The sequence below is a fragment of the Python bivittatus genome, unplaced genomic scaffold (assembly GCF_059951505.1).
Source record: "Python bivittatus isolate LINGU-HERP-01145 unplaced genomic scaffold, Pbiv_v1 ctg000480_np1212, whole genome shotgun sequence".
NCBI classification, from domain to species: Eukaryota; Metazoa; Chordata; class Lepidosauria; order Squamata; family Pythonidae; genus Python; species Python bivittatus.
Window position 1 is genome coordinate 40,601,966 of NW_028277075.1, and position 20,130 is coordinate 40,622,095.

At 40.6% G+C, this 20,130-nt stretch overlaps 1 protein-coding gene across 1 annotated transcript in view; it reads right to left on the reverse strand.

The window, feature by feature from the left end:
• TRIM44 (TRIM family member 44) overlaps positions 1–17,658 on the reverse strand; it is a 74,947-nt gene extending 57,289 nt beyond the window's left edge. Inside the window, 3 exon segments of the mRNA XM_088145069.1 lie at positions 5,308–5,405; positions 14,587–14,689; positions 14,692–17,658. Of these exon segments, the coding sequence (XP_088001195.1) occupies positions 5,308–5,405; positions 14,587–14,689; positions 14,692–14,953 (463 nt within the window). The 5' untranslated portion in view covers positions 14,954–17,658.
• Between the last annotated feature and the right edge of the window lie 2,472 nt (positions 17,659–20,130).

A 20,130-nucleotide genomic window follows, 5' to 3' on the forward strand; every position in this document is an offset into this window, starting at 1 on the left:
AACAATACAACAACATTGCTAAGAATACGAGACTAGAAATAGGGAGATCAAGGTACTAATCATCGCAATGAATTTGGCTGGTAGAAATTAGTATGACTGAAGAATAAAGTACAGGGAAGAGGAAAACCATGTATGAAATGCTGAGATCCATGGAAGAAAGGCAACAATATATGTTATATGAGCAAATATAAAAATAATTTATAGTATAATAAATAAATGTTCCTAAGTATGAAGCACCTTGGCTCATTTAACAGTATGGCTTTATCATAGTACATGGAGTACATAGTATATGGAGAGCCAGTATGGTGTAGTGTTTCAGGTACTGGTCTAGCAACCAGGAGACTGGGAGTTCTGGGCCTGCTTTCGGCATGAAAGCCAGCTCAGTGACTTTGGGCCAGTTGCTCTCTCTTAGCCCATCCCACCTCACAGAGTTGTTGTAGTGGGGAAAATAGGAGGCAGGACTATTAGGTATATTCACCGTCTTGAGTTACATATATAAAAAAGGTGGGAATAAAAACAACAACATCTGGAGCACCACTTGAAGACCATCAGCATTGACAAAATCCCCATCAGTCAATTGCAAAAGGCAGCTTTACTTAGAACAGCTTACATCCTGTAATCATACCTTTAACACCATCAAACAACATCTGCCTATCCCAGGTCCTTGGGAAGGACTCGATAGGTGGATAAAAATGCCAAATTCAGCGTAAACATCTGGCTGACTATGCGACCAACAATAGTAATGGATGATTTCCTACTTTAAGTAAAATGGAAAAAGATTCCCAAGATTTTACAAAGGAAGAAGAATGAAAAGTTGGGGGGGGGGGGAACAGTAGCAACATACTGATGTAATACTGTGCTCAATATGACAACACTGGGCAGAAACTAATCGAGTGGGGAAAGACCCAAAATGAATATTACTGAGAGTATGTAAGAGTACATTTTAATGCAATGTGCTATATATTTTCTTATCAATTAAAATTAAAATATATATTCATTAATACTGGACTTTATTAAGATTGGTCAAGGCATCTCCTAAGATGGACATACTTAATGTAAAATGGTAACGGTTGAAATTATTTTCAAATCATATTATTTTCTATATTTGGTAAAGAAGCCATTGCTTTTAATGTGTGCATTTCCAAAATACACCTGAAAGAAATAGTACAGCAATATCCCATGCATTTGGTTGTTTTATTGGACTTCATTAAAGATGTAATTCAGGAGTTATGACCTATGTATTGATTACTGCAATATTTGAAAGCATTTCTGAAGAGAAAACCAAAACTGTGTCTACTGCAGAAGAAGAATGAGAACATAGAACATTGGACTGGCAGTGAAATTTGTTCACCAGACAAGATTCAAAGAAGGGAGAATCTGTCATTTTGAAACTGAAGGCTGTCTAGAACCTGAAGGGTTATGTGATTTCTCTCTCAAGGCATTTCTACTTTATGTTATTTATAAAAATAAGTAATGGGGTTTTTTATTGATTTCTCGCAGTAAACTATGTTCTTGAAATACGATTCATTATTTCTGATATATCCTTTTTAGTAAAAGGCTTGGTGATAGATATGTTAAAAGCCAATAAATTTGTGCAGTTTCCACCAACTGTAACAATTGTACTATCTTGTTAGTTAATATTCCATAAATATCTCCTACCTTAATATAATGAATTCATTAACAGAAGTATGGATGTCAGAGATTAACTGCCTTGCTTTTTACTGATGAAAAAAAAACTTTTAATCAGTTGGCAGGCCTAATACCAGCAGCACATACAGTAAGTTGTATTTATTAATTCTATACAGATGCTCAACGTAATTCAATTGTATGACTCATAAATCTTTTACCACAGTCCATGATATTGTATTACACAATTACCATTCTCTTGACCTCAATGACAGCATTTCTCAAGTTGACTTTACTGAGCCAAAAGTCCATTTCATAATACTGAAAGAAGGCAGACTACAGAAATTGCACAACTCAGCTCCTGTTCTGGCACTCATAAAACAAGAACAGCTTCTTTTCAAGAACACTCTGATTATAGAACAAATGCTACAAAATAGCTTGAAAATACACATTTTGGTCCAGGAGATTAAGGAAATAATACTTAAGGCTTAAATTTTCTCCATACACAATTCCTGCAGAATTCAATGGGATGTTTTTGTGAATGGAAAAATATACATTTATGTTGAAAATGAAGTCATTCTTTGATACATATTATAAGTCCACAAAATATTGATGCAGAATTGCAACTAAAAAAAAAAGGCATGACAGAACTACACAAAATACCACAGACTGGAGATTCTTCTGAATCTTTTCTGAAGAATATTGGGGTTTACAAACATACATGCATACACTTTATACAATTCCATTCTGGGGAATGGAACTGAAAAAGAAACAATAAGTTGTAGTGAGCAAAAGTAATTAAAGGCAAGAGATAAAAGAAAATCTAATTATATGAGCTTACACCAGGTTCATTCATTATACCTCTCCGTGTCTTTCTATCCTTGTAAACTATCCTTGTTTCCATCATACCCATACATCAATCTGTACATTGTATACTGGTATTTAAACTTCTCACCTCTCTTTTTTGAAATCTAATCAATTCTATCCAACTATTACTTCCTCAGTCTTCCCCTTCCTCTCAATCCATTCACTCTTCCATCAAATATTAGTTCTGCAGCTTGATCCTCATTCATTTTCTCATGTAACCAAACCACCTCAAAGCACTTTTTCATAATGGTCACTCAGTTTTGTAATTCAATCCACATTCATTCAGCACCCATTCACTTTTGACTCTCTCTCTTCTTGTTTTCTATGTTTCAGATATATAACTCTCAAAAAGAAATCTAGGCAATGAACAGGTTAGTTCTCAGACTGATAAAGATGCAGGAGACCATTGGGTAAACAACCATCTTCAAGGCCCTGGGTTATTGGTGAAGAGACTTGCCTCTTCACCGATTCACAGAAAGGCAATTCAAAAGAAGGTAAACAAGTGTCTGCCCTAATGTACATTAGAATACTGTATACTGATTTTCAAGTGGGAAATAGTTCAGTAGGCAGAATTCTTATTACATCATGCTATTCTTCTCAGTAAATCTTACTCAACAGACTCTATGGAAACTGTGCTTGAGAAATGTTTGTTCAGGCAAATGCCAAAGACAGCCAACCATATGGCTGGACAATAATGAAGTAGGAGATGAAGTTCAGCAGACATACTTGTAAGCCACAAGTATATGGGACAGAATACTTCTAACCTAAAAATATAACATGGGGGGGGGGCTTTAAATTAGCATCTATCAGGCTTATACATAAGCATCCAATTCTATAGCCTTCTTCTACAAAATATGAGTTTACATATTTTAGAGTTTACAATTCTAAAATTCTCCTTAAAAAAGGACCATATAATTTGATTTTCAACTTATATGAAATACATTTGAAATTTTAGGCACTTCAATAAAAAAAAGTTAAAGACTAATAAACAATTCCTGATATTTTCAATCTTTACAATTATTTCTAATCAGTAAATTGCATCTCTAATGTAGTTTTGTCAATATATATTAAAATCAACATCCTAATTCATAAAAGTCAACTCATGCTGTGAATCCAGATATCATAAATTAGTTTCACTAGTAATTCTAGAAAATTCCTTCCTTTTACTGAACTATTTTTGCTCAATAAAGGTAGTCCTCACTTAATGACCGTTCATTTAACGATGGTTCAAAGTTACGACAGCCTCAGAAAAAGTGCTTTACAACCCATATTCGCACTTACAACCATTGCAAACCATCGCACCAATACCTGCATGACAGCGATTTACAACCTTTTTTATGCTAATCAGTAAGCAAATCACCGCAGTCATTAAGTGAATCACTGCAGTCATTAAGTGAATCGCATGGTAGTTAAGCAAATTCCAGCAAAAAATGTCCACTGGAGAAGCTGGGTTCGTTTAACAACCACATGATTCACTTAACGACTGCAGTGATCTGCTTAATGCATGAGGTGATTCACTTACCGACTGTTGTAAAAAAGGTTGCAAATCGCAATCATGTGACCATGGGGGTTGGTGTGATGGTTTGCAATGGTCATATGATTGATGAGTCAATCATATGTGATGATTCGCTTACCAAATGGTCATAAAATCGGGTCTGGTCACATGACTCACTTAATGACTGCCCAGCTTAATGACCAATTTTCCAGTTCCTTTTGTGGTCATTAAGTGAGGACTACCTGTAACTATTTTGATAACTGTTTTCTTCTCCCTGATACTTAGCACTACAGGGAATTTTTAATGAAAAGCAAACATACATGTAATATACTTATATGAACATGCAGTACAGATGATATCCAATTGGTCCGTAAACAAGAAAAATAATGCACTGATGTACATTTCTAGTGCTCAAGTACAAAGCTCATATATTCCATTTCTTAACATCAAGAGGGAGCAATAGTTTTCAGATCTAGAGCCATATGTACTGTAGTGCTTAAGTGACAAGTTGGAGGTTGCATTAAAAAAAAAGATTCGAGATTTTTAAAAATGGGTGGAATCTTGATAAAAAATTAGCTTCAATTTAAATTAAAAATAAATTCAAGATAAAATTATGCATTGCAGTCATTACAATTACTCCCACATTTTTAACAACTTTCACCTTTCATCATATTAAATATTACAATTCAGTAATAATTTCTAAAGGCCACACAGAGCACTGATGCTTCATGTTGTGCATCGATGCTCTATTTATTCATCATGAGATCAGATTTATCAAAACAAGTGCATTTTCTAAGAGGAGGGCCCAGTACCACGTCAAACAATGAACTAAGATGATATCGGCTCAAAGTTTCACCTCACTGAATGGGGTGAGCTTGGTCCAATCATATCTAAGACCAGTTAGCTTAGAACTGGTAGGATGATTCCTCTACTAGACTGAAGCTTGATAAAAAGAGTTTGTAATACACATCTGGATTAAAGATGGGTTCTGCATCTGAAAAGGCAGAATTACCTGTTCATGAGTAGCCCTATTTAAGACATTCAGAACTTCACTGCTAGATATAAATGGGATAAATCCATGGTGTAAAAATTAAAAACACAGTGTTGTGCTTTCCAGAAAAAAAATGTATTATGTTGTTTCAAGCCATATAGTAAGAGGAGGGGATAACTTATCTGTAGACATATATGCAGTAGTTTTTTTTTCATCTGGCAGACTTAATTAGATCATAATAAGCAGATAATTATTTCCAAAACAGTGCATCTTTCTCAAGGATAGAAAAGAAAAAAAGATAGTGGGCATGTTTACTTAATTAACTCACTTTGGGGTCTGTATACTTGGACTTTCACCATTTCCAGCATGGCCTCCTTCAAGTCCACACATTCTCTGTTCTGAAAGACAAAGAGTATGAAAGTCACACTACCAAATTTAACAACAATTTCTACAAGGAGGGAGGCAGTGAAGAAGAAGAGGCTGTCTTTCAGCACTTTTTATTAGCCAAGTTGCTATGAACCCCTGAATACATTCACTCTTTCATTGGGGACCAGGGTTAAGCAAGCACTGAGCAAAATGAAGAAGAAAAGAAGAATCTGCCAAGAACACTGGGAGAACTACTGGAATGAAAATTAAATGGAACTGTGTTGGCCAAGTCATTCACTGCCTTTGTCATATGCCCCAGTTTCAAGCAGGCTCAACTCTTGCGAGATGCTCCACATTCTCCACCTCCTGCTGAAGCCAGGAATTCAGCTGTTCACAAGGGGCAATGCAACCCCCTTCATTATAATGGCTTTGCTGAGAATACACGAGGGCAATGGTGACCTGGCTCCAAGCTTCATTTATTTTCTGTAATTGGTATTAGCTGCCCGATAATTTAATCCCGGACTTGGTGGTTTCATTTGTAAGACAGTGCAAGAGGAAGAACTAATTAAGGGAATAATCAAGTGTTCCCACTTCAAGAAAGACACAGAGTGCTAGGCACTGGCTCTTGCTTCTTTTGCTTGAGATACCCTCCCTCCAAAGGTAAATTGCAGCTTATATTTAGGAGGATGAGGAGTACCCAACAGGGTAACAAATATCTGTAGATCACATGCTTGAAAAAGTACTTGTCTAACTGCCTTGCTATGGCTCTACAGCTTTGTCAATACGATTTCTGACTGAGTGAAGAGAAATTCTGCACTTATACTCACTACCAGTCAAAAGAAACAATATTTAAGACATCACAGGATACCTCCTGAAAGGCTGCATGAACTATAAGAAGCATAGTAGCCCGTTTTTGTGAATTGCTAGGCAGCTGCTGAAGCAGTCTTCATTTACAGGGTGGTATATATCTCAAATGGGGACGCGGTGGTGCAGCGGCTTAATGACGCTGAAAGTTGCCGGCCAGAAATGTTTGACACTTCAGCAGTTTGAGCCCAGCTCCACGTGGCAGAATAAGGTCCTGTCTCCTCCCCAGCTTCTGCCAACCCAGCAGCTCAAAAACTTCTGTGAGTAGATAAATGGGTACTCTCACCCTGGTGGAAGGAAAAATGCTGGCAGCGCCTTGCATGGGAGACGGGACCAGTTGCCGGTAACGCAGAAGCCACGTACGCCCGAAAAAGGCGCGAAGCAATGGAAACCCCGCCTCCTGTGCTCGCCAGCTGGGCTCTGCCCTAGGAAGGAGGCAATGGCAAACCACTTCCGAAACACCTTGCCTTGAAAACTGCAGGGACTCGTCAAGGCAGTCGCTGCAGAAACGGTCACGACTGAGTGCGGAATGAATGAATGAATGAATGAATGAATGAATGAATGAATGAATGAATGAATGAATATGAATATGAATATATCTATATCTATATCTATATCTATATCTATATCTATATCTATATATATCCCAAATCTAATATTTCACTGCAACTATTTCTGCAAGTTTCAATGACCATCAGAGATAGTAATCCAGTACTTCCATACTCAAAGATAGCTGGGTTTCCTCATGAGGCAGAATTTAACTACTGTCCTGCAGGCCAATGGCCAGTAAAAATAGTTTGAAAGTATTTTTTCAAATAAAACGATAAAGATGCCCTCAAGATGAGCTTGACTTCTGATAACTGCATCTACAGATTTTTCCAGCTGTGTTACAGAAGTGAGTACCTTCTACCTTCTTCTGGATTTTTTTAAAATTTCCCAATCTAACCTTGGGATTGCTAGATGGTTCTGTACCCAAGTATTAGCAAGGGCTGACTCTGTTTAGCTTCCAGGATCAGCCAAGATTGTCTAGGTATTACTACCTGTTGAGATGTCCTTTTCCAACACTGGTATCTAAAGATTTCATATGTTAAGGTACTTAGAAATATACCTTCCTATAACATCCCTTCCTCCTTGGCTAGATTTATTGATTTATGAAATTTATATGAGTGCCCATCTATCCAGGAAAACTCTGGGTGGTAAACAAAAAGTAAAAACATCAACAATCATAAAACACACACAAAATCCAAACCCTCATTAAAAAAAAATCTCAAATTACACTCATATCATACAATCACACCAGAGCTCCAGGAACTAACAGCTTGGGCCCAATCTCTGAGGGAAGAGTTGGGTCTTCACAGCGTTCCAAAAGGCCAGTAAGATCAGAGCCATCCATATGGGTGGGGGGAGGTTGTTCTACAGGGCAGGCATCATGACAGAGAAGGTCTGCTTCCTAGGATCCACCAGGTGATGCTACATCACTGAAAGGACATGGGGCAGGTTCCCATTGACAGATCTCATGGGACCTGTAACCTGGTTCCATGCATGGCACTTTGAATTGCATCCAGAAGCTAAATGGCAGCCAGCACAGCATACACAACAGTGATATTATGTGGGTGTACTGTGGTGTGCCCAATACTGTACATGTCGCTGTATTATGAACCAGCTGAAGTTTCCAAATGCTATGCAACCATGAACAGTGCCTCCCAATCTAGGAATTGGCACAACTGGCACATAAGATGTATTTGTGCAAAGGCCATCCTGGGAGCCACAAGTCCAGAAGGATTCCCAGATTGCACATCTAATCTGCTTGGGGGAGTGTTACCCCATCCAGGTTAACAACAGAAAATCACCAGATATGGGTGACCCTAAAACCCAAGCCACTTAGTCTTATTGGGGTTGAACCAAAACTGGTTCCTACCCATCTAGTCTCCAGGCATTAGGAAAGCACTTCAACAACACATGGGCAGCCCAAGGCAGAAATATACAACTGAGTGTCATCAGCATACTGATGAAACCTAATCCCGTAATGACAGATAACCCCACCCAGTGGTTTCATGTAGATGTTAAATAGGAATGGAGAGAGAGTCAAGCCCAGTGGCACGCCATACAACAGAGGCCTAGGTTTGGACCTTTCTCATTATCAATACCAGTTGTAACTGCCACCAAGGAAGGAAGGAGAACCACTGAAAAACAGTGCGTCCCACCCCCTCAGCCAGCCCAGAAGGATACTATGATTAATGCTACTGAAAGCCACTGAAAGATCAAGAAGGGCCAGGATGAATACACTACCCCATCCTGAACCTGCCAGAGGTCAGTTACAATCAATGCCATCTCAGTGGTATATTCCAGCATGAATCCTGACTGCAACAGGTCCAGATCATCTGCTTCCTCTAGAGCCCTTTGAAACTGCAGGCCTACCACCTTCTCAACAATCTTCCCTAAAAAAGGGAAAGTTGGAGACTGGACAGCTAGGTTCAGCTATAATACCCTGAGGAGGGGCCATACCACCACCTCTTTCATGGCAAGTGGAAAAACCCCTCCCACAAGCCCTTGAATGCAGTTATGTATTACCTCCAGGGAGGCCTTAACAAGCCATACATGTGGCATGACTCAGCATCCCAAGGACCCAGTCCACTTCCTGAGAAATTCCTCCCAGACAAGACTGTGTCCCAGTCTTCGCCACAGGACAGGCACAGCTGGGTTCCAGCTTCAAGTCAATCCAAGCAACTTTATCCATCAGATGCTGAGCATAAACCCCACTACAACCTTACAAAGGATCCCCAACCCGTCCTTACTCTGGTTGCCATGATGGCCATGGGGCTGATAAGCACAAGGGGCTGGAATGTAGCATCTGCACTAAACACAGAGGCCACCTTCCCCAAGAACAGCCCACCTCTCCCATGCCCCTCACCACCATGATGTCCCTGCCTGCACTCTCCTCCCTCACAGAACCTATCGCCCCACCGCTTGCTGTCCCTTCCACAGGTAAAAGGGCCCCTTCACACAAGAAAACAATCTAGTGGAATAGCCCCCACACTCTGGTACCTGTGTGTTTCTGATCAGTCCTCAGCACCCGGCCAGCTTCACTCCTCACATCATTTTCGATACATTCACTTTTCCAACCCCCAACCCCCCAATCTCACCCAGATAGATGGAAAAGCCAGGTGTTAACTGCTCTCTTGAAATGCAGGAGGAATGGGAAAGGAGATAAATTTCCTTTTGCCATTGCTACCTGAAAGTAATTGGCAATGTAACTATATTATCCACTATGTCAAGGTTGTGTACCATTGTACATCAACAGCTTCTTCTTGTGTCTGCAAATAGAAGAAGGTTTTGTCTAAATAATATGCACAACTGGCTCTCAGCCAGTTTCTTGAACTGGTGTCTCATTGCCAGAGCCTGACAGTTCTGAGAATCGTAACTAGTTGCATATGGTGTTTGGAAAGATGCTCTGATTCTATTTTCAAGTCTTGTGGAAGGTAGCCCGTGCCTTCTAATTGTTGCATGAAACATACCTCTTCAGAGATAGCAAAAATGAAGAATAGAGCACAGACTGTACTATATCATTTCAGACTTCAGGTAAATGTTTTTAACATCACTTTGTATAAAAAATGAATTGGCAACCAGATAATACAAGACTGCAAAGAAAACCACATTTCCCTTTTTTTGCAGTCCTAAGAATCACCTTTGTGAATGCTGAAAACCACTTTATTAGTTTCCACTTCCGAATGGCAGGAAAAATCAGCCCAATTTCCTGCCATTCTGAAGTGGAAACTAATAAAAACTGTAAAGCAGGCAGGTCAGTTAAAAAAAATCCTAAACTTCTCAAAAAAAGCCAAACCCGGCTCCTATGTGTGTGATCTGGTTTCATCTACTTTGCAGTCCTTAACCTAAAAAAAAAAAAATGAGGCTTGTGGCACAAAAATGCCCCTCCCCCCGCTTGCCATAAAATACATAAACACAACATAGATTTTAAAATTCATTTGGTATACATCACTTCCATATATACTAAGCTGATTCATTTAGTCCAGGATGGGCTTTTTTTGGTAGCTGGAGGCTACACTTAGCACGACGGTCAAGATGGGGAGAAACAAAGGCTACAGCATTGCAACTGCTGAACAAGTAACATCATACAGCTCACTTTTTATAAACCTGTTGACAGGGATAAAATGAAGACCATCAAATACTTCAGTAACATATAGACCTAACCTTAGGTTAAGAAGAAGACTGGGAAGTCTTAGGGCCAAGTCTACCCTCAGGCATAGAAACTCCCTTGATGACTTGGAGCCAATAATTCGCTCTAAGCCCAACCTACCTCATGGGACTGGTGTGGAAAAACAGGAGGAGGTAATGCTATATAAGTCACCTTGAGTTCCTATGGGAAAGTGAGATATAAATCAATCACTGATAAGATAACGCCAGTTCCATGGAGTTTCCATAATTAACCAAATAACAGCATAACAACAGAACTACTGTATTCACTACACCCTAAGAAAAATGTGGAATACGAGTGGATAACTTGTGGCTTGAACACTGCCTTCAGAGGTTTTTGTAGCAGTCCACCAATGCCAAACCCAAACCCAAGACTGCCAGTCAGTTGTGAAGCTGGGAAGAGCACAATTTAGCTGACAAGAATGGCACACATGGATAACTAGCACAGAGAGGTAAGCTCATAGAGACAATTCTGTTCCTGCCAAGACCAGCTAGAACCTAGTTAGCACATGGAAAAAGACCTACAGGAACAGTCAATGCTCTGCACAATCACAATTCATTTAAACTGCACCCTTTTCCACAAAGACACACTTCCATCTAGCTGAAACACACTGGGAAAATGTCCAGCGTGTACCAGCTGCCAGGGGAAAGAAATCTCAATGGACAGGAGAGGTGGGAAATTTAAGCCTTCCTATCCCCTGAGTTTAAGGAGAAAGTGAGTTTGCTTCCATTTAATGTAGAGAGGAAGGGGCATGTGATGGGGAAGAATCTTAAGCAGTTACTACTCTTCTGCTACAGTAAAATGCTGCAAGTTAATAAAAGCTCTCTGTTCATACAAAATCAACTCCTATAAATTCCTCACTGAAAATGTCAAGCCTGTGGGACTTTTATCATTTCCCCAGCCTATTTTGTCAGCTAAAAAATTAATACTGTTGCTGAAACACGTGCTATAATTGTGCACACTGCTGTGTTTTTCTAGGAATCACCCTCCAACAAGCTATATATGCTTGGAAAAAGACCCCAAATTAAACTTATCAGCTGCACTTTGATTTACTGGAGATATATTTAAAAAGAAGCAGGGGTGGCTTGTCTTCCCTGCATGCAACCTGCCAGCTGACAAGAAAATATAGACAATTCCAAAAAGGTAATGGAAGATCTGGAAAGTTTTGAAACACTACATATTGAATCCTGTGGAGTCAATATCACGCTACTTGTACTCAATTAATATTTGCAAGTGTAGCAAGGTTGAAGCAAACTCTTTATCAATATGCATACATACCTCAACCTCCAAGGCCACCAGCTGCAATTGTGATGTACTTTTTAGAAAAACTCATAATTTGCATGGTAAACACAATGCTATTCTTTCTCGGAAGTGTACAGATTCAGCTGTGTCCTTAGCAGGCACATAAATATGGACATGCGCATAACTCAAGCTGATGCTTTGTACCATTGAACACAATATTTCTTTACCAGTGAAATCTGATATGTGATGCTATCGTAATTGTGAATCCAAACTGTGATTAGGTCAGATGATGTTTGGCTCCTAAGTAGCTTATATGGCTCCTGACAATACAGAATATTGTTCAATTACCATCTCTGAAAAGATGCCAACCTTAACATAAGATTATTGCAGCATTGCAAACTAATCTATAAAAGTCATTTATCCACAAACATTTTTATGTGTCTACCTATTCATGTGTACTTGTGATAGTGATTTGAGGCATGTTGTGGCCTGGAAGATTAAAAAAAATCTAATGACAAAACAATTACTTAGGAAAGCATTTTGCAGCATCCTTTCTAACTCTTCTTTCCAAAGGATTCTCATTATTTAAACGTTCCACTAAAATCAATGTAGATCCAAATAAACATAACCACAGTGACCCTATTCAGATGGTTTATTGATCATCTGGGGAGTCCTATGGCATCCTCATGCCTGCCATATTTAAACTCTTTCCATTAAGAAGCACAACTTTAGAATTTCATCAATAAGTTCTCACTACAATTTATTTGCAGTGATCTGGCAGAGTGGTAAACATGCAATCCAGTCCAATGCCTATGACTAATAGAGCCAACCCATCTTTATCTGTTATCCACATTAGTTGTTCCTTTAATTATCTTCATAATCGTTTTCATTTCATCTCCTATTTGAAAAAGATGGAAGGACTGTGTAAGCCACTTATCATATAGTTAAATACAACGTGTTATTACCTTCTAGTGCTAGCAAACCAGTAATCTGATGAATATACATTCTGCAAGTCTTGGGAACCTGAGTTCTATATCAGTAGAAGTAAGTTTTGCCCAACAATAAATAGCAATGATATGCCATCTTAAAAGGATTGCCCTTACCTATACAAGTGAAACTTTTCTATGGTCTGCCAATCTATAGTTTTTCAAGGATCTTCCAGTGTAATTTCATATGTCACATACTGATTTATGGAACCTACAGAATCAGAAATGTTCATTCCATTAATGTATTAATCTGCTTTATCATAGACAAGTGAAAAATATGGCTCTATTTACTGGCCATAGCAAAGTTCTTTTCTTCTTCATTTCTCTTCCTAAAATCCATCTAGTACAAAAAAGGACTTAGCAATCCATGGTTATGAGGCACTACCAAATTCTCAAATACAACACCACCGTGGAACTGATGACCAGCTATCCAATGGCACTAGACAGTGTGAGACGATGTCTCAGATGTGATGTGGCTTATAAGTTCCATCCATTGATGTTTGAGGGAATTCCAAATCACATCTGGAAAGTACCAGGTTGGAAAAAGTTAGACTATAAAAAACATGGTTCAGAACCACTATTAAGCTCGTTGCTTGACCTTGGGCCAGTTTCAGTCTTTCAGTCTTCTTTTCTACTTTACAAAGTTTGGTAATGATAAATTGGAGAATTATATATGCTTCCCTGAGCTATCTAGAGAAAGGGTAGGGAAAATATATATATATAAATACAAGGAAACCACATTCTAGGTCTTTCCTTAGCTGCCTGGCAAACAAACTTTTAACATCCAAAATTTTCTGAGATAGAGGCCAGGTTGTATACTTTTCCTGATGATTTTCTGCCTATATTGCAAAATTCAGACAGCTTTCTTTCACGAAAAAAAGACCCAGTAAGCAAGCTAATAGACAGAGGTTATCACATTTACTTTGCTGTGTTTTAGGAATGTCAAAACAGAAATGGAAACTGTCTGAAGATAAGATTAGAGTAAGCAGACTGATGCCTTGTACTAGCATAATGGTATGGCTTTTAAATTCTATGCACTACATAATTCTGACAAAGTCCATGGAATTATTTTGCAGTAATTAAAATTCAAAGTAATTAAAGCTGAATCCTTTAGTAGATGTAGTAGATGACTCTCATAATTCCCTTCTCTCTTTTCTGGTCTTGCAAAGGAAAAAAAAACACTGCAGTTGTAAAGCTTGCTTAGTGATGAGAAGCTCATTTTCTTAATGAAGGCATTTATGATGGCTAACCTTAGCATTACAGCAAAAATGCATTCCAACATCTTACAGCTTTTGGCCCAGCATCTGCTAAAGTCAGCTGTACATGTAGGCATGCTTACCCATGATGTAACTCAACCTAATTTTCCAAGTTTGCACAAATGATTGGTCAGTCTGTGGTTCATCAGAACAGAATTAGTTGATTCACAGATACAGTCCTGTGCCTAAAAGCATCTGCTACTTCTTGACTCATCATTGACCATTAGTACAGACAGTACAGAGGGTCCTTCCTTAACCCACAACATGGGCAACCAAATGGTATTTCTGGCACCCTCCTTCCACAGAATTTCTGTTTCCATATCTATTTCCATATCTACTCCTCGAGCTGAAACTCCTCTAGCTAGCAAACCATGGGAAAGGAGTATCACCCGGAACGCCAACTCACAACAGATTGGCCAGTTCTCCAGGATAAACACGTGATAAGCCTCGCTAACACTGGGATGAGCTCCAACAGGCGGTCAGCAAGATGCGTGGCGAGAGATGCTCGCTCACAAGGATTTAGCAGGTGACTTCCAGAGGCTTGCGTGGAATAAGATCCCGGCTGCATTTAATCTAGCGAGAGAAGAAACCAAGTGGCCCGCCCCCGCCGTTTGCAAGCAATCCAGCTTCCAGCGCCTGCTCCAGAGCCTTACCCCGGCGGCTTCCTAGGCGTCGTTGGCATGATGACCTCATGCGGCCGGTGCGAGCCCGTCACCGCGGCCAGCACACAAATGATTTCCTCGTGCTCTCCGCAGTACAAGCGGAGGTCTTGGCCGTGCTTTTGCACTTCTTCTGCACCTGCTTGCCAACCCCTTCCGCCTCCCCTTCTTGGGGAGTTTCCGCCGAGTCCCCGACCTTCTGCCTGGGGGCGAGAGCCGTCATCCGCTGGGCGCCGAACTTCTGCCTCCGTCCTGCGTGAAGCTGGCAAAAGGCGAAGGCGCAACTCTGGCAGAGCCGCGCGGCGTCCTGAGCTCCGTCAGGCTCGCAGGCGTCGCAGGTGCCATCTTGGAGCGCTTCTTTCCCTTCCTCCCTGCCCGCAGTAGGCATGGCCAGCCGGGTACCAGACAAGGCCCAGCGGCCCGCCCTTGCCCATCCGTGCAGCTTCGTCCTCTTGGAAAAGAACCGGGGTGCTGCGATTCCCGATACAGGCGCGCAACCGACGGTTGCGGAAGACTTAACTGGGAAGGTGGTGTGACTCCAGGAATGTTTTCAACTTTCGAGACTGTGCCTCCGTACTAAATTGCCCTCGTTTTGCTTGGGGTTGTTTCCCATTACAAGAACTGGTTTCTTTATGGTCTTCATTCCCAGACCGAGCTACTAAGCGCGCGCGTTCGTGTGTCATTTAAAGAGGCAGCGCTTTTTTTGCTTCCGCCCCTTCCCTTTCAGGCTCTGCAACGGTGCAGGTCAGGACATCCGCCAACTAAAGGCGGTTGGGAAGAGCGATTCTCTCATGTGGGATTCATTAAGATTGCTTAAAAACAAAAAGACGAAAAGAAAATGAAAGAACTTTCCTGCTTGTGGTGAGAGAGGAAAAATGCGTTCGCGTTTCAGTACCTCATTTAAAAGCCAAGCTTGTTCAATGTATTCGTTGGGAGTAGAGCTGACAATGATCATCTAAAGTTCTTTGAAGTCAATACAACGTTTTCTTTTCTCTCGGCATCGTACAAAGGGGGGATTTAAAAAAACAAACAAACCGCGTTGACTGCTTCTCCTTCTTGGCTACAGCATATGTTGAAAACGATTTGCCATTTTTTAATGCAGATTGCCTTTCATCCTCAAATTGCAGCTCTTTTCTAAGTACAGACACCCAGAATCTTTGTTTTTCTTTAGGGCTTAGTTTGGGCAGACAGCAATTGGAGGTCAAAGGAAATACAGACTTAATAATGGCCCATCAGCTCACTGCTCAGGCAGAGATCACTTCCCTGCCTCTCTTGCACTAGCTTCCACTCCCTCTTAGGAAATGCAACACCCACTTGAAAAGGAGACCAGCAGGCAGGCAATGATATGAAGAAAATATGCAGTGAATTAGCCCTTCCTGCAGCTTGCTTGCTTATTTATTTAAAAAATTTGCATGGCCACCCATCTTACAGCACAACTCCTGGCTCACAAGAATAAAACTAAAAACCTGATGCCTCAGTCATCCACAGGCTCACATCACTCTACCCCAGCATCTGGATAAAGAACCAGGTCTTGATGGCCTTCCAAAAGGCTAAAAGGATTTCTGGGAAGGGAGCTGGAGTGTCCCTACCCTATCAGATCTGGTGAGATGGGCAAATACCCTCAGGGAGAGGCAGTCCTGCAAATAACCTGGTCCTGTACCATGTAGGGCTTTAAAGATGGTAACCAGCATCTTGAATTGCACCTCTGCTTCACCCAGTTTCTCTTTCCCAAAGCCTCTGGAAGTGGGAGTGGGGATAAGTTAGTTAGAACCTCACTGGCAGGCCCTTTCTTCTAAATAGAGGTATCTATCCACGAGAGTTCCAGAAAAATATCTACTTCTGCTTCATTGACTATGCAAAAGCCTTTGATTGTGTGGATCCCAACAAACTCTGGCAAATTCTTAAAGAGATGGGGGTACCAGACCACCTTACCTGTCTCCTGAGAAATCTGTATGCGGGCCAAGAAGCAACAGTTAGAACTGGTCATGGAACAACCGATTGGTTCAAAATAGGGAAAGGAGTACGACAAGGCTGTATACTGTCACCCTGCTTATTTAACCTATATGAAGAGTACATCATGAGAAATGCCAGGCTGGAAGAATCACAAGCCGGAATTAAGATTGCAGGGAGAAACATCAACAACCTCAGATATGTAGATGGTACCACCCTAATGGCAGAAAGTGAAGAACTAAAGAGCCTCTTGATGAGGGTGAAAGAGGAGAGTGCAAAAGCTGGCTTGAAACTCAACATTAAAAAAACTAAAATCATGGCATCTGGACCCATTAATTCCTGGCAAATAGAAGGGGTAGAAATGGAAGCAGTAACAGACTTCATTTATTTGGGCTCCAAGATCACCTCAGACGGAGACTGCAGCCATGAAATTAAAAGACGCTTGCTCCTTGGGAGGAAAGCTATGGCAAACCTAGACAGCATATTAAAAAGCAGAGACGTCACTTTGCCGACAAAGATCCACATAATCAAAGCTATGGTTTTTCCAGTAGTAATATATGGCTGTGAGAGCTGGACCATAAAGAAGGTTAAGCACTGAAGAATTGATGCCTTTGAACTGTGGTGCTGGAGAAGACTCTTAAGAGCCTTGGAGTACTAGGAGGTCAAACCAGTCAATCTTAAAGGAAATAAACCCTGACTGTTCATTGGAAGGATTGATAAAGAAGCTCAAACTCAGATACTTTGGTCACCTAATGTAAAGAGAGGACTCTTTGGAAAAGACCCTGATGCTGGAAAAGATTGAAGGCAAAAGGAGAAGAGGATGGCAGAGGATGAGATGGTTAGATAGCATCACTGAAGCAATGAGCATGAAACTGAGCAAACTCAGGGAGGCAGTGAAGGACAGGAAGGCCTGGAATGATATGGTTCATGGGGTCACGAAGAGTCAGACACGACTTAATGACTGAACAACAACAACAACAAAATCTGTCCACTGAGATGGGGAGGGAGAACGTGCATATCATGACATCATGATGTCAATACTGTAATTTATCTACTTGCATCAGACATCAGGACAGAACTAAGTAAGGGCGGGTTTTGCATCAGGATGTTGCCAGGCACATGTAATCAATCAAATAAAGCTGGTTCCCTACAAACTCCTATGCTTTTTGAGGGTTCCCCAGTAAAAATATACTTAAGGTACTCAGAGATCAGTCAAGCTGAACCTCCTAACACAACCATAACTGAATTCATATTCATCCTACCTGGGCTTCTCCCCTCGCTCCAGCCCTAGGAAAATAAAAAGGAACGTGCTGTGGGTCTTTCTCTCCAAAGCCCACAAATACAAACTTTAACAAACTCTACGCCAATCCTGAAACAGAAACAGTAGCTGTGTAACCATGCAGTAGTATGTGGAGATGGCTTTAATGAGAAAGTTCATTGCAAAGTCAGTTAAGCCAAATCTCTAGATCAATCTTTGTCAATCTATTTACCCTGGAGGAATCTTTGAAATAACTCTCAGATCTTGGGGAACCCCTGCATAAAAATTGCAAATACAAAAACTTTACAATACAATTCACTTCTAACCCACACAATCCATGTTTTGCAATATTTACAACACCACCAAAGGAGGGCAGGCTGGCAGCCAAGTTGTGCATAAAAATTCCCACCATTGTAAGCATTAGCACTGCATGGTACTCAAGGATCAAAGAACATTTTTTTTCAGTCAAGATCTCTCTCAGGTGAGAAAGGTTGTTCTAGATTATAAAAAAAAAAATAATTAGAAAAAGGGAAATACATAGTTAGACACATCCAGGGGGACACTAGAGAGAAACAGCACCAGAAAGGTTGGAGATAGATTCTGCCATAATTGTGCAAGTAGCTAGGTCCCCTAAAGTTGGCTATCTGAAACTGACCAGCTGCTGGGCAAGCATATTGCTTACTTCAGTGGGTAAACTGACAATTGACAAAAACCCAGTTTGACACGCTTCACTGTTTTCAGGATGCTGCAAAACGAAAAAGGGGGGGGACTGCATGTATTCTGATCCTAATTCAGAGTTCTGCAAATATGGAACTGAAGAAATATATCCACTCTTCCTTCTTGAATAAAATAATTCTGCTCTCTTTTCCTTAACTGGTTGGAAGGCAGACCACCTGGAGAGAAACTGATTTAAAAAATAGAAGTGGGGTAGGTGACACATATGAATGGAACTCAAAAAACAGGACAAATTGAGAGGGAAACACTGAAATAGAAATAGTGCCAGTAAAAGCCAACTTGTGACCAAAGGGGAGGAAACCTGAGACTCCCAAAAGACAGCTCTGATAATGTGATCTTGATAAATTGTGGTGAAGCATTCTAGATTTTATATAGATTGAAGCTTTGGTAGAACCACTGCAGGTTAAGGGAGGAATCTACCTTTGTTATAGTGTAGGAAGTGGAAGTTTAAGGTTGTTTAAATCATGCGCTAGGGATGAAACAAAGCCAATGTCATGTGACCAAAGAGAAACCCTGAGGTTGTCAAGGCACTATGGTGCTGCTCTAAACTGCAAGTAGAAAAATTTTGTTCACTTATTACTAGCCAAGCAATTTGTAAAATTCTGTTCTGTTTCTGATTACATCTCTGTGAAAATCTTCATTTTGGACTGGAGATAAGAGTCCTTGGTGCTTTCTGAGCTTGGTCATTTGCTTGCAGATGTTTCATTACCTGTTGGCCGTGCGGGGCAGACCAGATAGGAACCAGATGAGCTAATTCTACTTTACTGTAAAGCTGCATTGACAGAATCTTGCAAGTCTGAAAGATTCTCCCCCTCCCCCATCTCCTTTACAGCCTGAGAAACTAGGGAGGAACTCTTTTGAGCCTCTTGCCCCGCCCACTATCCAGCTGCAGGCTATGCTATCTCTTATCTGACTGTTCCCTTGGCAGTGTCTCTTTGCCCATCTCCCAAAGTCATTCCCACATATCATTACATTACCTAACTAGGTAACATCATCAGTGCGAGTGAGTGTGGGGTTTGTTCCTTGTTTGTATACAGTAGCTTGCCCTGCCAGTTTTAGTAGGGGTGTGGTCACTATATTTACACTATGTTTATATTTTATTGTGTCTTCAAAAGAGACAATAAAAAAAGCTAAGAAGGAAACAAAAAAAAATCCAGAACACATCCTCTCCAGCATCCAACACCCAGATAAGCAGGGATTAACACCAGGCAAACAATCAGGCAGAAAACAATACCCTAATCAAGGAACGAAACCACACCCCCACCAATACTGGCAGGGCAAGCTACTGTATATAAACAGGGAGCAAACCCCACACTCACTTGCATTGATGATGTTACCTAGTTGGGTAATGAAACATCTGCAAACAGCCAAGCTCAGAGAGCACCAAGGACTCCACAGTTCAACCCTGAGCTACATATATTCTCTTATATTCAATAGAAGAATCACCTATGCAAATTTTACAAAGGTGCTAGTAGCATTCTGGAATTCAGGGATGCACAGGAAGAACTTAATGAGTATGTATCTCATTAAAGTAGTCAAGTCTTTTGTCTAAAGTTTGTGGCTTGCAATCCTGGAAAAACACCCTTCTGCTTTAAGGAATCACAGACAGGGGCTGTGTTCAT